The sequence below is a fragment of the Salvelinus alpinus genome, chromosome 21, assembly GCF_045679555.1.
Source record: "Salvelinus alpinus chromosome 21, SLU_Salpinus.1, whole genome shotgun sequence".
Classification (NCBI taxonomy): domain Eukaryota; kingdom Metazoa; phylum Chordata; class Actinopteri; order Salmoniformes; family Salmonidae; genus Salvelinus; species Salvelinus alpinus.
Window position 1 is genome coordinate 19,297,646 of NC_092106.1, and position 15,427 is coordinate 19,313,072.

General features: G+C 41.6%; 1 protein-coding gene and 1 pseudogene across 1 annotated transcript in view; one reads left to right on the forward strand and one right to left on the reverse strand.

The window, feature by feature from the left end:
• Window positions 1-5,839: 5,839 nt before the first annotated feature.
• LOC139548458 (proton-coupled folate transporter-like) lies at window positions 5,840-9,611 on the reverse strand (annotated as a pseudogene).
• Window positions 9,612-14,904: 5,293 nt separating this feature from the next.
• LOC139548459 (solute carrier family 13 member 2-like) overlaps window positions 14,905-15,427 on the forward strand; it is a 30,920-nt gene continuing 30,397 nt past the window's right edge. Inside the window, exon 1 of the mRNA XM_071358165.1 lies at window positions 14,905-15,006. Within this exon, the coding sequence (XP_071214266.1) occupies window positions 14,905-15,006 (102 nt within the window). The remainder of the gene's footprint in view (window positions 15,007-15,427) is intronic.

Here is a 15,427-nt window from a genome sequence, read left to right on the forward strand (position 1 = left end):
TTCAAAACATTGTATTGTGCATTCATATCTTTAAAGAAACCTTGCACTTGCAGAATCCTTGGTTCAAATAACTACAGTTTTTTTCAATTGCTAACAAGCATCCGTCAATACTGAAGCCACTTTTTCAAAACTCTTCACAGTCTGCATTACCAACATGCATCTTGGCCAAACAGTTAATCTCACCTCCAAAACTTACTCAAACCACCAAAACACTTCATACATGTCTCAAAATAAGCTTGTTCGACCATAACACTGGCAACAAATCTCACTCAGAAAGCATACATTGTCACTCATAACACACTGACCTAGAAATCACTAACAGGGAGCATTACATAAAATAACTTTTCTCTTTGAAGTTTGAATGATTTTTTACATAAATCAGTATTTAATTATTGAATAAGAATAAAACCTTTTCACTTTATTGACTGTACTAAAATATATGTAACAAGAATGAATCAGAAATGCAGCAATTTGCTTCAATAGCCTTTATTTTTTCTATATCTTTACATATAGTCATTTACCTGTGAAAAATAAAAAGTTGAAACAAAAACAAATTCCTGAAAAAACAACATAGTAGTATAATAGTATAATCTATTGTACTGGGCGACAGGTAGCCTGGTGGTTAGAGGGCAGATAGCCTGGTGGTTAGAGGCAGGTAGCCTGGTGGTTAGAGGCAGGTAGCCTGGTGGTTAGAGGCAGGTAGCCTGGTGGTTAGAGGCAGGTAGAGGCAGGTAGCCTAGTGGTTAGAGCATTGGGGCAGTAACCGAAACTTTGCTAGATCGAATCCCTGAGCTGACAAGGTATAAATCTGTCCTTCTGCCCCTGAACAAGGCAGTTTACCCACTGTTTCAATCTGGTTACTGCAGAAATGCACAACATTTGCCATCATTCTGTTTTGAATGTGTTTTTAACAGTTTTGAAAACAGTGTGTTAGCATTTGAAAACGTGCTGCAAATATATAGTTTTGCAGGTGGTGGAGTATGAATGAGAAAAGACTTAATGGATTTCAGAGAATGTGGTCATTGAATGCATTTTGTGTGAAAGCAATGAAAAATGATTCACAGTTTGGTCCACATACACTTCTGTTTTGCTGACTGTGTGGAGAGTTCTGACAATGTGACTTCAGTTTTGACCAATGCATGTTAGCAATTTAATTAAAAAAGTATCATGAAATACCATAGGAACATTAATTTAGATTACCCACACACAAGATACCGATAGTTTCACTGTGTAGTTGTTCGTACAATCATTAAATATTGTAGTACAAAATATGTGATATGTTTCATTATGGTACTACACGTAAATACATCACTGTAAAAGGACTAGTAGAGAGAATACTACAGACACAGTGGAATCATTGAACAAAATCTGAAACGTATTGATGAAATACAATAAAATCACAACACTGGTTTCTTTGAATCAGAGCAAAAATAATTAGCTACATCCATGGCCTGGAGAAGGGTGGCTTGTTCGTGAGGGCACCTATCATATACCTTCCACCTCCATGTGGAAAAGAATGTCTCAATCGGGTTAAGGAAAGGAGATTATGGGGGTAAGTACATGGTGGTAAATTGTGGATGGGCCTGAAACTATGCTTGCACCATTTGAGCATGGTGCAACCTGACATTATGACAAATAAAGGAGAGCCGCACACCCTAGGAGCTCAGATGCAAAATATTTTTTGTCCAACGTTTCGACAGACAAGCTGTCTTCAACAGGGCATAATGACAAACACTGCGGGGTGACTCGTTTATATAGTGTCAAAGGACACACACGTGTCTGTAATCATGGCCGGGTGTGGCCTGATATCATTGGTTAATTCTCATATATTAAAATAGCATACAAAAAACATAAATGGATAGCGTATGATCATAGATACAATTTGGCTACATAGGCCTACAACAGAAACATCACAAGAATGGCTTCAGATCAAAGTTTCGGAGCATCGTAGCACAATTAGGTGCAAAAACTCGACTTTTTGGAAGCAAACCACTCGATTTCGTCCCTACGTTATATTGGCATCGAACATGTCACCCTCCGTAGGAGAGGGGGTGACCTCGATAATTTCGTAAAACGAGAGGCTGCCTGGATCTTTAATCTAAAGACCCTTTGTCACGCCCTGACCATAGAGAGCCCTCGGTTCTCTATGGTGTTTAGGTCAGAGCGTGACTGGGGGGGTTATCTAGTTTATAGATTTCTAGGTTGGAGGTTTGTGTGGTTCCCAATTAGAGGCAGCTGGTAATCGTTGCCTCTAATTGGGGATCATATGTAGGTAGGCTTTTTCCTCACCTGCATTTGTGGGATATTGTTTGTGTTAGTGTGTTTGTGCACTATGTCGTCACGGTCTTTGTAAGTTTTGTTATTTTGTTTCTAGTTTCACTTTGTAATGAAAGATGTGTAACTCAATTCACGCTGCGCCTTGGTCTGCTCATTTCCAAAATCGTGACACCCTTGCTCCCTTCAGTCTCAACATAGACTTTGATCTGCTTTTTTAATATATGACAATTAACCAATGATATCAGGCCACACCCGGCCATGATTACAGACACCTGTGTGTGTCTTTTGACACTATATAAAATGAGTCACCCGGTGTGGTTGTCATTATACCCTGATCAAGACAGCTTGTCTGTCGAAACGTTGGACATAAACATTTTTGCATCTGAGTTCCTAGGGTGTGCGGCTCTCCTTTATTCTTCAAGTGTTCCACTTCGCTAGCCAGCACCTCGCCTAAATAGGTGTGCGTTTCTTTCGCCTCTAGAAACCTGACATTATCCCACACAATGACATAGGTCACGCCATCAGCTCTACAGACCTGATTTAGCTCATCAAGGAAGGTTACAAGGAGAGCTGCATTATATGATCCAATACGAGGTCTGCGTCCCACCACAACATCTTCCGATATAGCCGCACAAATGGTGATGTTTGCCCCACGTTGTTCAGGTACTTGGATGGTTGCCTGCTGGCCAGTGAAATTCCAACCTCTCCTCCTTGTCTTGGCCAGGTTGAAGCCTGCCTCATTCAAAAAGAGGAATTTGTGATGGTTATCATCAGCATCCAGCTCCATCACCCTCTAAAAAGACATTTTGGAAAGAGAATTACTGATTACAATGATGTAGAATTTTTGGGGAATTTTTCACAACAGGCATCTTGAAACTGAACATACCTGAAGATACTCAGTCCTCAGTTGCTTCACTCTGTCTGCATTTCTTTCAAAAGGCACATGGTATAGCTGTTTTAGAGACACCTGGTGTCTTTTCAGCATGCGGGCAATAGTCGGCAAACTTATGGCTTCCACATTGTTGAACATGTCGTCAATCCAAGATGTGCTGCCGAATTTCTGTAAGGCTAATATAATTTCTGGCCCGAACCAAATTGACCACAGCCCGCTCTTGTTGGTCAGTCAGAATTTTGCCTCTACTCCCCTATTTGGCCTAGTCTCAATTTTGCAGGGATAATTACAGTAAGAACACATTTAGTCACATCATCAACTCTGTGGTACACATTGGCATTGTCACGCCCTGACCATAGATTGCTTTGTATGTTTCTATGTTTTGTTTGGTCAGGGTGTGATGTGGGTGGGCATTCTATGTTTTATGTCTAGGTTGTCTATTTCTGTGTTTGGCCTAGTATGGTTCCCAATCAGAGGCAGGTGTCAGTCGTTGTATCTGATTGGGAGCCATATTTAGGTAGCCTGTTTTCCTTTGTGTTTTGTGGGTGTTTGTATCCTGTGTTAGTGTTTTCACCATACGGGACTGTTTTGGGTTGTTTGTACTTTTGTTATTTTCGTTCAGTATTCGTTTTGATTTATTAAATATATCATTATGGACACTTACCACGCTGCGCATTGGTCCTCCGATCCTTCCTACTACTCCTCGTCAGGCGAAGAGGACGAAACCCGTTACAGGCATGCAGTATACTGTACAGTCATTTGACAATTGAGAGTAGCCTAATGTTTAGTGCATGCTGAAGACTTAGCGGTTCTCATTGAGGAAAGTTCTGATGATTGAGGCCGCGGTTGATCTTCTGAGGTTTGGTTGAACATAGTAGCTGCCTCAGTCATTGTCATGCCATGATTTACAACATGGTCTACAACTATTGCTTGGACACTCTTTGCTGTTGCTGCCGCTATCTTGGTCCGTGGCCTTGTCCTCTATCACGTTCCCCCACACCTCTCAAACCAGGCCCACGACCACCACTCAGAAGGGGTGCTTGTCCCCTGCCATTCCTTTGACCACCATGTCTTCCTCCTCCCACTGCTTGACTTCTATTGTGACCTGGATCACCTGCTGGCTCCATGTTATCGCTATGGTGTTGTAGGTGGATACCACTCATTTCACTATATACTCGTACCACAATGTGAAATCAATCATCAGTAACGAGTTGGCAGTATTGAAAAAGCAATTACAAGGGCTTGCAAACATACACTCACCGGCCACTTTATTAGGTACACCTGCGTGTTAACGCAAATAGCCTGCTCCTTCAAACAACGAATCATGTGGCTGCCTGCAACTCAATATATAGAGTAGAGAGCTTTAGTTGTTGTTCGACCAAACATTAGAACGGGCAAGATGCGTAATCTAAGCAACTTTGACCCTGGTATGATTGTTGGTGCCACACATGGGGGTTCCAGCATCTCAGAAACAGCTGCCCTCTTGGGATTTTTACGCACTACAGTCTCTAGAGTTTACAGAGAATGGTGTGATAAACAAAACACATTCAGTGAACGGCAGTTCTGTGGGCAAAAACACCTTGTTAATGAGAGGTCAGAGGAGAATGTCCAGACTCATTCAAGCTAACAGAAAGGCCACAAATGGTGTGCAGAAGGGCATCTCTTAACGTACAGCCCCGTGAATAATTCAGGCTGTTGTGTAGGTAAAAGGGGGTCCTACCCAGTACTAGATATGTGTACCTAATAAAGTGGCCGGTGAGTGTACAGTAATGTCAAATCTGAAAACATGGTCTGGAAAAGTGGTACATGGGACCATAGAAACAGTGTCTGTTAAAGAATGATCATGAAATATTACATCCATAGATAATGTAGTCCAATTGGTTCATGTTCCACGGTAATGGGTGTCAATGGATCTCGTTATCCTGAAACTTTCATGATCTAAACGTGGAATATTGTTCGTCAGTTTCCATAAAACTATGCATTAAGAGTAATACAACAATTACTTATCATTTTGAGCAGTTGTATCACTTGATAGTTAGTTCATTGTAATGAAATGAATAGACAGTCATCTCAGATGTAATGTGTGAATTGCATTTTGAAATGGTAATACTTTGATGTTAAGTTGTGTCATTTTGAACAGGTGATTTTAGTTCAATGAACAAAAGATTTTAGCTTTATGTGTATTGTATCCAAGCAAGTGGAAAAAGTGTTAGAGTTTTGAAAAATGACATCAAGATTCTGAAATTAGTGCCAAAGTGATTGTAAAAAACTATATTTGACCACAATTGTATGTCAGCTCACATTAGATGTTCGGTTTAAAATACAACAGGGAACCCAGACTTCTTTTTCTTCTTGTCTCACAGTGATGTCTGTCATGGGGGGTTGGCTGGTGGTTCCAGCTTTTTGGTTTTGGTCTTTTGGTGTTGAAGCCACGGAATCCAACCTCTGTGTGGTCTAATGACAGTTAGCTACCTCTCATACATACTGTTGAAAAGGTGTATGTAGGGCAGTAGAAGCTGTGTTCTTCCAGAGGCTCAAGCTGTGATGTGATGAAGTTTATCGTCTGTCTGTCTCTGTCTGTCTGTCTGTCTGTCTGTCTGTCTGTCTGTCTGTCTGTCTGTCTGTCTGTCTGTCTGTCTGTCTGTCTGTCTGTCTGTCTGTCTGTCTGTGTCAGGATGTTGCAGAGTCCTCTCTTCTGTCTGTCCTCTGATCCCGACACTCCACTATCCTAAACACACAACAACATGCATGAATCACAAGGTGTTTATGGCTGCAGTGTTTTAAATGAGGAAAACTGAAATAGGAAATTCAGGAAAGGGAGGACTTACCCAATGATTCCTGTGGGGATGAGGAGGAGGAGGGCTCCGAACAGGAAGGGGAATTTGTTTTTGTTTTTCTTATCTCTTACTTTTTTCTTAATTTTAATTGTTTAGGTATTTCCTTAAAACTGTGTTGTTGGTTAAGGGCTTGTAAGTAAGCATTTCACTGTTGTATTTGAAGTATGTGACAAATAAAAATTGATTTGATTTGATTCGTGATGTGCAGGGTGGCTGCGTAGAGAGAGTTAAAGAGGCTGGCCACCAGGGATCACAGCCCCTTCACACAGGCCACCGAAGAAAACAACTCACCTGAAACACAAAGGACATAGAGGATGTCTGTAATACTTAAAGCATATTCTCATGAAATGTTATGCTACATTATGAACAGTTATAGCACCTTATAGATGTCGTCATAGAGCACTATGAAACTGTATACATGAGCGGCCATAACATATTGAGAACATATTCCAGCTAAGGGCCCTCTTTTGAAAGCTCTCTCTCACCGTGTTCTTCAGGCCCCACCAGCTTGGACAGCTTGGCCCTGAGGACTGGAGTGGCTGCCATGTGGAGGAAGCACAGCCCATAGCCTGTTAGAAAAGGGGAGTGGATACACATTTACTTCAGGTTAAAGGTACACTATGGAAGTTTACTTGGGTATTTTCCATGTATTAATCTATCACCATCACTAGAGGGCAGTGAATAAGCGAAGAGTTTTGCGACCTTTACCCAGCTGTGTGTTTTCTGTGGAGGAAACAAGGCAGGAGGAGAGAGAAAACAGAATTCCTCCAGGGCAGGCTTATTGATCTATTACTCTGGGAGACATGTGTTTTACTGTGTGATACTAGAGCGTTTCCCCCTGTGCACTGTTCTCCAGACACACCACCAGATAATACTGCTGACTTATACTGTTGCTAGCTGAGCCAAGAACACATGTTCATAACAATAAAGAAATCTAGTGAACTCTAAGCTGATGTAATGATGACATTTTAACAGATTTTGTCTTCTGGGATAGCCTCTCACCTGTGAATGAGTTCAGTAGTGTTGGCCAGTGAGATGACCACCAGGCCAGTCATGTTTGAGGCCAGTACCACCAGAGACACCCAGAAGTCCTCTAGGCATCGCTGCATGGTCCTTAACCCCAGGAGGCTGCTGAGGTAGGCCAGGTTCTGGGCTGCAGACCCCCAGCCGATCAGCCGTGGGCCCCAGCACAGCGGAGAGCTCAGCTCATACAGAACATACAGCTTGCGGCTGCCAAAGTGGACCACCACCAGGAAGAAGCAGGAGGTGTAGAGCCACAGTTTGTACCTCCTCCATTTTGTGTAACTGCCAGCCTCGGTAGGGTCGCCTAGTACAGAGTCGAGGCGGTAGACGACGCGGTGGTGGCGCGTGGTGAAGAGTTTGACACTGGGGTCAGGGGTGACGGACTTGGGTACACACAGATGGGCAAAGAGGCCAGCAGCCAGGTTAGTGACCAGCACCAGCCAGAATGTGTCAATGTACCTTGGGAGGAAAAGTCCCAATGAGAAGTATAAGTGTTATCTAGTTACATTACTGTATCACAAGTTTAGACACGTATAAACATACTGTAATCAAAATATGAATTGAAGAAGAATAAGACAATGATACGTTTTCAGTCCACAGATAGCTAGCTACCTTGGGCCATCTTAACTTAATCACCCTCCCGGATCCGGGACCATCCTCATCAGAAAAGCTGACTAGCATAGCCTAGCCTAGCGCCACAGGGATATCATATAATATAATTTCATGAAATCACAAGTCCAATACAGCAAATGAAAAATAAACATCTTGTGAATCCAGCCAACATTTCCGATTTTTAAAATGTTTTACAGCGAAAACACAATATATATTTATGTTAGCTCACCACAATAGCCAAACGCACAACGCCATTTTTTCACCGCAAACATAGCTTTCACAAAACCCACAAATAGAGATAAAATTAATCACTAACCTTTGAACAACTTCATCAGATGACAGTCTTATGACATCATGTTATACAATACATTTATGTTTTGTTCGAAAATGTGCATATTTATAGCTACAAATCTGGGTTTTACAACGCAGCCATCGTCACAAATAACACCAAATTGTCCGGAGAAATTTTACACGGCGACGTAATCTAACCAAAAAACTCATCATAAACTTTGCTGAAAAATACATGTTGTACCGCAAATGAAAGATACACTTGTTCTTAATGCAACCGCTGTGTTAGATTTAAAAAAATAACTTTAGTACAAAGCACAGAATGCAATAATCTGAGACAGCGCTCAGCCATTCTCCGCCATGTTGGAGCCAACATATTCCACAAAAATATGAAATAACATCATAAATATTCTCTTACCTTTGATGATCTTCCATCAGAATGCAGTGCAAGGAGTCCTAGTTCCACAATAAATCGTTGTTTTGTTTTAGAATGTCCATTTCTTCTGTCGAATTAGCAACTTTGGCTAGCATAATGGTGCTCACGTGTCCATGAACGCTTGGCGCATGGAACGAAAAATTCCAAAAGTCATAATAAAAGTCGAATAAACTGGTCAAACTCAGCTGAAAATCCATCTTTATGATGTTTTTCTCATATGTATCCAATAACGTCCAAGACGGAGCATTTCGTCGTGTCTACCTAACGCATTGCAGAAAATGATATGGTGCTCCCAGGTGCGCAGCAAAATACTGCCAATATGGCGGACCTGTCACTCCAAAAGCTCTCATTCGGTCTCACATCAAGCTAGACACCCCATTCAACATTCTACTGCCTGTTGACATCTAGTGGAAGGCGTATGAAGTGCATACAGATCCATAAATACAAGGCAATTGAATAGGCAAGGCCATTTTCAGAATTTTCACTTCCTGTTTGGAAGTTTGCTGCCAAATGAGTTCTGTTTTACTCACAGATATAATTCAAACAGTTTTAGAAACTTCAGAGTGTTTTCTATCCAATAGTAATAATAATATGCATATCGTATGATCTAGAACAGAGTACGAGGCCGTTTAATTTGGGCACGATTTTTTCCCAAAGTGAAAACAGCGCCCTCTATTAAGAAGAAGTTAACGTTGAATAACCTACGCTCGTGCCTGTCACCACTGCCCCCCTATGTTACTGGCCAGCATGCCAGTGTCACACCCTGACCTTAGAGATCCTTTTTATGTCTCTATTTTGGTTGGTCAGGGCGTGAGTTGGGGTGGGCATTCTATGTCTGGTGTTCTATGTTGTCCTTGTTTTGTATTTCTATGTGTTTGGCCTGGTATGGTTCCCAATCAGAGGCAGCTATCGTTGTCTCTAATTGAGAACAATACTTAGGTAGCCTGTTCCCACCTGTGTTGGTGGGTAGTTGTTTTCTGTTTTGTGTGTCGTCACCTTACAGAACTGTTCGTTTGTCGTTTTGTTGTTTTGTCAAGTGTTTCGTATTTTATTAAAAGTAATATGAACACTTACCACGCTGCACCTTGGTCCTCTTCTCCTTCTCCCGACGAAGTTCGTTACAGCCAGCCAGTCCCAGATAGGCCTCCAGCACTGCCACCCTGAAGGTCTGGGAGCCCCTGTCGCTGATATCAGCCACAAAGGCAATGCAAAATGCCTGGATGGTGTTGAAGTCGTCTGAGAGTAAGGATGAGTTAGTTGATTCATCGATAAGTCAGTCAAGGGTGCCCACAATGATAAAGCAGATTCATTGGTTAATCGGCACTAGCAACTAATTGATTCTGGACTGGAGCGTGGACCTCAGTTCGTCTTTCAATCACCCACGTGGGTATATGCTCCTAAAAACAAATTGGTTTTGAATGATGAATTGATGTCCACACTCTAGTCCAGTTGGTACTGGTAATGCAGCTTAAAGCTGGTTACCAACCACCATATAAAGTCCAAAGAAGCTGAAGAAGCCTGAAGGAGGAGAGGACCTTGTGCCTATCAGGTAAAATAACAACCCAATCTTTATATCCCAGGACAAATTAGCTAGCAACAGCAAACTTGCTAGCTAAATTGCCATAAATGTTAAATGTTTTTCGACCTGTCCTCAAATTTATATAGTTGGTTCAGAGTTCGTTTTGATATTTCAACCTGCGTGTCCTGAACGCGTCTGGTGTGGGTGGACAAGACCGTACACGCATGCGGTCTGGTCAGCATGTAATGGTCTCGAGATCGCTCCATCTGGACAAAGCTTTAAACTGCACCTCGAGCTTCTGTTGCTTTCTGATTTCAGGACAATTCCATGGTATCAGAGTCACACAGATGTCACTTTAAAATGTATGTCAAACAAAAACCAATGATTACAAAGTTAAACAAACCACACACCTCTATGCACAAGGACTACTTTTAACAATTTCCACAGAAAAATTTACAAAAATACATTTACTTGAAGAACAGTGCAGATGCAAAGTTTGATAACAAAATTATGGTTTGTGCTGTCAAAGATTTTTTAGAAGTAACCCAAGATAGACCACAGCCTGTAGTCTCCAATGTAAGCAAATTAATCATAGCAGGCAGAACAAGCAAGAAAGTGGTCAGAGCAAAGCACGAGCTCTCGAGAGCCTATTGGTGCATTCTAGCATGTATTTGAATATTTCCGTTAGAGAACGCCTACTTTGTGAAGTGCAGTGTGCAATAACTCAATTCGCCCTTGCACTCCTTCTAAACAAGGCAATGTATTGACACTTTGGCAAAGGGTAAACTCTACCAAACATTGTCTACTCTGTTCATAACAGATTCCAGTTCTGGAAACAGAAACATTTATTGAGATCAGATGCTTAATCGATGAGAACATGTGCAGAATGTCGGCCAAAATCCATCTTGCTCCATTTTCCGATTGCCACTGGGCTTCCTCTCAACATCATATTTGGTAGTGAGTGGAAAAGCCAACCAAATGCTTCACATTTATACATCCGGTGAAATATCTGTCTCATTGTTTTATTTGTGGTGCTGTCATTCTGTTACCAAACTTTGCATTTGCACGGTTCTTCAAGTAAATGTGTTTTTGTAAAATGTTCTGTGGGAATTTTTTTAAGTAGACAGAGTCCTTGTGCATGGTTTGTTTAACTTTGCAATCATTGGTTTTGGTTTGACATACATTTTAAATAGAAAAATCTGAGGCTTTGTCACTCTGTTACTTTGGAATTGCCCATCAACAAATTGTCACAATGTCACCACATGCATTTGTTTAATTTCATCAAGTAATTTCAAAATAATGGTCAAACATTTAGACATTTAATCTAAGAATTATTACACATTCTGCACTCTTTATGTTATTAGATAGTTATTACACATGTAGCCTTATAATAGCTTAACAGGCCTAGATCATTGGATAAACTGACATTTATTTAAAAAGTTTCTTAAAAATATATTTGTTGCTATAAAATCCAAGTCTGTTTTTTCCCCTCTCACAATTGATTTTATGAACTTAATTTATCAAAATAGACATTAAAGGGGCAATCTGCAGTTCAAACAACTACAAAGGTTCACCCGACACTGTTTAAAACTTTTGGGAAACACCTGAGGGATGGGGCTGGAGAAATGTAATCACGTTCTCAAATTCATAGACAGAGCTATTGATGCAAGGACTGTCCATGATCCATTACACCAAAATAATAGTTTTAACCACGTTTTGAGGCCATACAGTGTTTGCTTACAAACAATGGAGTAAAAGAAGCTTATATTTTGGATTCTGGTGGGGTATGACAGTTGTACTCATGAGGCATTTATACGTTTTCAAGAATCAATGGAAATACACTGAGGGTACAAAACATTAGGAACACCCGTGCTTCCCATGTCATAGACTGGCCAGGTGAATCCAGGTTTAAGCTATGATCTCTTATTGATGTAACCTGTTAAATCCACTTCAATCAGTGTCGATGAAGGGGAGGAGACAGGTTAAAGAAGGATTTTTAAGCCTTGAGACAATTGAGACACGGATTGTGTATGTGTACCATTCAGAGGGTGAATGGGCAAGACAAAGATTTAAGCGCCTTTGAATGTGGTATGGTAGTATGTGACCGGTGCACCGGTTTGAGTGTGCAACGCTGCTTGGATTTTCATGCTCAACTGTTTCCCATATCAAGAATGGTCCACCAGCCAAAGGACCTCCAGCCAACTTGACACAACTGTGGGAAGCATTGGAGTCAACATGGGCCAGCATCCCTGTGGAACACTTTCAACATCTTGTAGAGTCCATGCCCTGACTAACTGAGGCTGTTCTGAGGGCAAAAGGGGGTGCTACTCAATATTAGGAATGTTTTCTTAATGTTTTGTAAACTCAGTGTATATGTTATCAATTTAAAAGTCTAAAAATGGATGTACCAATCGCAAATTGACCTTTTTTAATTATTACACAGAAAAAAACTTTATTGGGTGATGATTTATCATTTTCAATAGCCTTCTGGATGCTGTCACAGTATTGCCTTAGCTTTAATGTGCTACAAGTTGATACAGGTATTTGTGTAGGTATTTGATACAGGTCCAATTCCGCTCTCTTTTCGCCAAAGTTTAAATTGGTTTATTTGCATAAAAGGGAATTTTCATCCTGCATGTGCCCTCACATGTTTCACCAATCCCTCTCAGAAATATCCTCACATATCCTGTTGTATTAAAGATGCATTCTATAACATTTCCAAGTAATGTCTACGATACAGTATCTGTACATTAAAGGCACAGAATTCCAGAACATCATTTGAAACGAGTTTACTATCAGAATTGCCTAAATAACCCAAAATTAAGCAATCAATAATTTCAATGAAAAAGTACTTTCCATTATTGCAATTCAAATTCCACTATTACTGAGAACAAAAGGTTTGTTGGGAGAAAGGGACCTTTGACTTCCAGCTGCAGCAATTGAAGTACACTGTTAAACAGGTCATATAAAAACGTTTCTTTATAACTCAACGGGAATTTGTGCTGAAGAGTAATTCCAACCCAATTCAAGGCTGCCTTGTGCAATACAGTGTTTATGTAAAGGACAATGTATGTAATATTGTCTTAACATGGGAGAGTTGACATGAAAACTCTTATCCTTGGTTTACTTATTGTGGTACACACACGCAGGCAGACACACACACACACACACACAATTCTGCGAATCTGAGTTACGGGTGGCATGGAGGAATATTCCTTTGTTTCTAAACAGTGGTGTGTGTACTCTGCCCAGAGATGATGACACCATGTAATTGTTACGTGGAGTGGAACAGGGGAACCCAAGAGCAGACTCAGATGAGGAGACTGGGATGAAGTAACCAAGGTGTTTATTGAAACACAGGGGGGAGATGGAGTGCAGGTCGAGGGAAGCTCGGGCGGGTTGCTGGAAACCAGATGCGGAGGCTGAAGTGAGAGGGGTTGAGACAGGGTAAGCAGGTCCAGAGGGGAATCCAAGGGAGTAGTGGAGTGGGGAATCCAGGACAGAGTAGCAGGAAAACGAGACGTGGGACTGGAGACAGGGACCAGAGTCAGAGCGGGCAGAACTGTAGCGGAGAGGAAAACAGCGTCAGGCAAGGAAAACAGGTACAACTGGATAACAGGATCTGAATAGTAATAAATGGCTAGAAACGTAGACTGACTGAGCAGGGATTACGATCTGGACGAGTGGAAGTGGCAGGGCTGAGTATTTGTTAGAGGTCTTGATTATGGAACAGCTTGCAGCTGGTGGGGTTCTGCTCTGACTCCAGCACACCTGTCTCCGCCCACACAATCACACACACACAGAGAGAGAGAGGGAGAGAGCACTGGGGGAGTGGCGGCAGGTCAAGGAGACACAGAATGAGCAGTAGAGGGCGTGGCAGGAGCAGATGTAACGGTAATGACAGTGGTTAAAGCACCAAACATGCTTAGGAACTTACATTTCCTAGTCTAATATGTTTTCACTCTGAAAACATAGTCGCGTAGGGTTGTTCCAACAACTATTATTCTTCTGTACAACAGACAACTGTTGTTATGGGACAATAAACTGGCTTCAACAGAAGATGGAGTTCATGGGTCGTGTTCATTAGGGAATCCTGTAGCAAAATGTTTTGCAATGGAAACGGTATATGAGCGTCTCGTATTAGAAACATTCAGATTGTACCGCCCCGTTTTCTTCAGGTTATAGTTACTGAACACCACCCAGATTTCGGTAGGAGAGGCCCTTATGCAGGTATATAACTGACAAGGCCTTCTGTCCAGCTCTTGTCATTGTTTTTCTCTTCAATAGACTTCAGCACAACCCAAACAAGGGAGAGGTGGGATGGGTGAGGCATCCTCAGGTGAATGTGATGACCATGTGACAGGGTGCCCAATGGATCAACAGAGAAATAGGTAACACTTGCAAAGCCAGCAGTGCCTTAAGGGCTGGGGGTAGGATGGGGTGGGAGATGCACAGCGTACAAAACATTAGGAACACCTTCCTAATATTAAATTGCACCCTCTTTTGCCCTCAGTTAGTCGGGGCATGAACTCTACAAGGTGTGACTGTTTCATTCACTAACTCACTCACTGACTCACACTCTCACTCAATCACTCTCTCTCTCTCTCACTCACTCACTCACTCACTCACTCACTCACTCACTCACTCACTCACTCACTCACTCACTCACTCACTCACTCACTCACTCACTCACTCACTCACTCACTCACTCACTCACTCACTCACTCACTCACTCACTCACTCACCCCCTCTCTCACTCACACTACTGTCTTGTGTTGTACAACACACTCCCTCCTCAGCCCAGTCACCTCACTCAAAAGTTAATATTTAATTCAGCCTCTACGTGATATACTGTATGTATACTGCAACTTTATCTCCTGTTCTGTCTTTAAACAGCGTGGTAGCGTCCCCAATTATGTCGTAAAACCTTTGCACCCACACTCTAATTAGATTTTCTGTCTAATATATCTATCTCTCTTCTCTGTGTACTTGAGCTACTCTCTGGATATCTGGACCAGCCATGGTGGTGTGTCTGACTGGGCTATGGAGGTATCGGAATTACCTGATCATATTCCTCACCCCACTGTTGATTCTACCTCTACCCATAATAGTTGGGGGACCGGTAAGAGTGTGTGTGTGTGTTTGCGTGTGTTTGTTTGTGTATAACTGAGGCTTTGATGTGTTTGTTTTAACCCTCTTGAAAGTTCAGAAGTTATTCTTAGTTGAGGATAACGTTCTGAAGCATTTCAAGTCCTGGTTGTACACAAATTGAATGCCGAAATTCCTAGACAACTCTATATGTTTATTAAAGCTTCACTGAATATTTTGGTTACACGTCTGTATGTATTTCCTAAAGTGACATTTCCATTGTATTTGTGACATTTTTTATTATTTCACAATATCCAGGAATCTACTGTAGACTGGTAATTTAGTGTGTGTAGATAGGAGGTTCAGCAGCCATGCACATAACAGGTTGAGTTTCCTGTGAGTTACGGTTGTCCTCCAGGACAATAAATCATCATGCATGAAAGACTTGCATTACA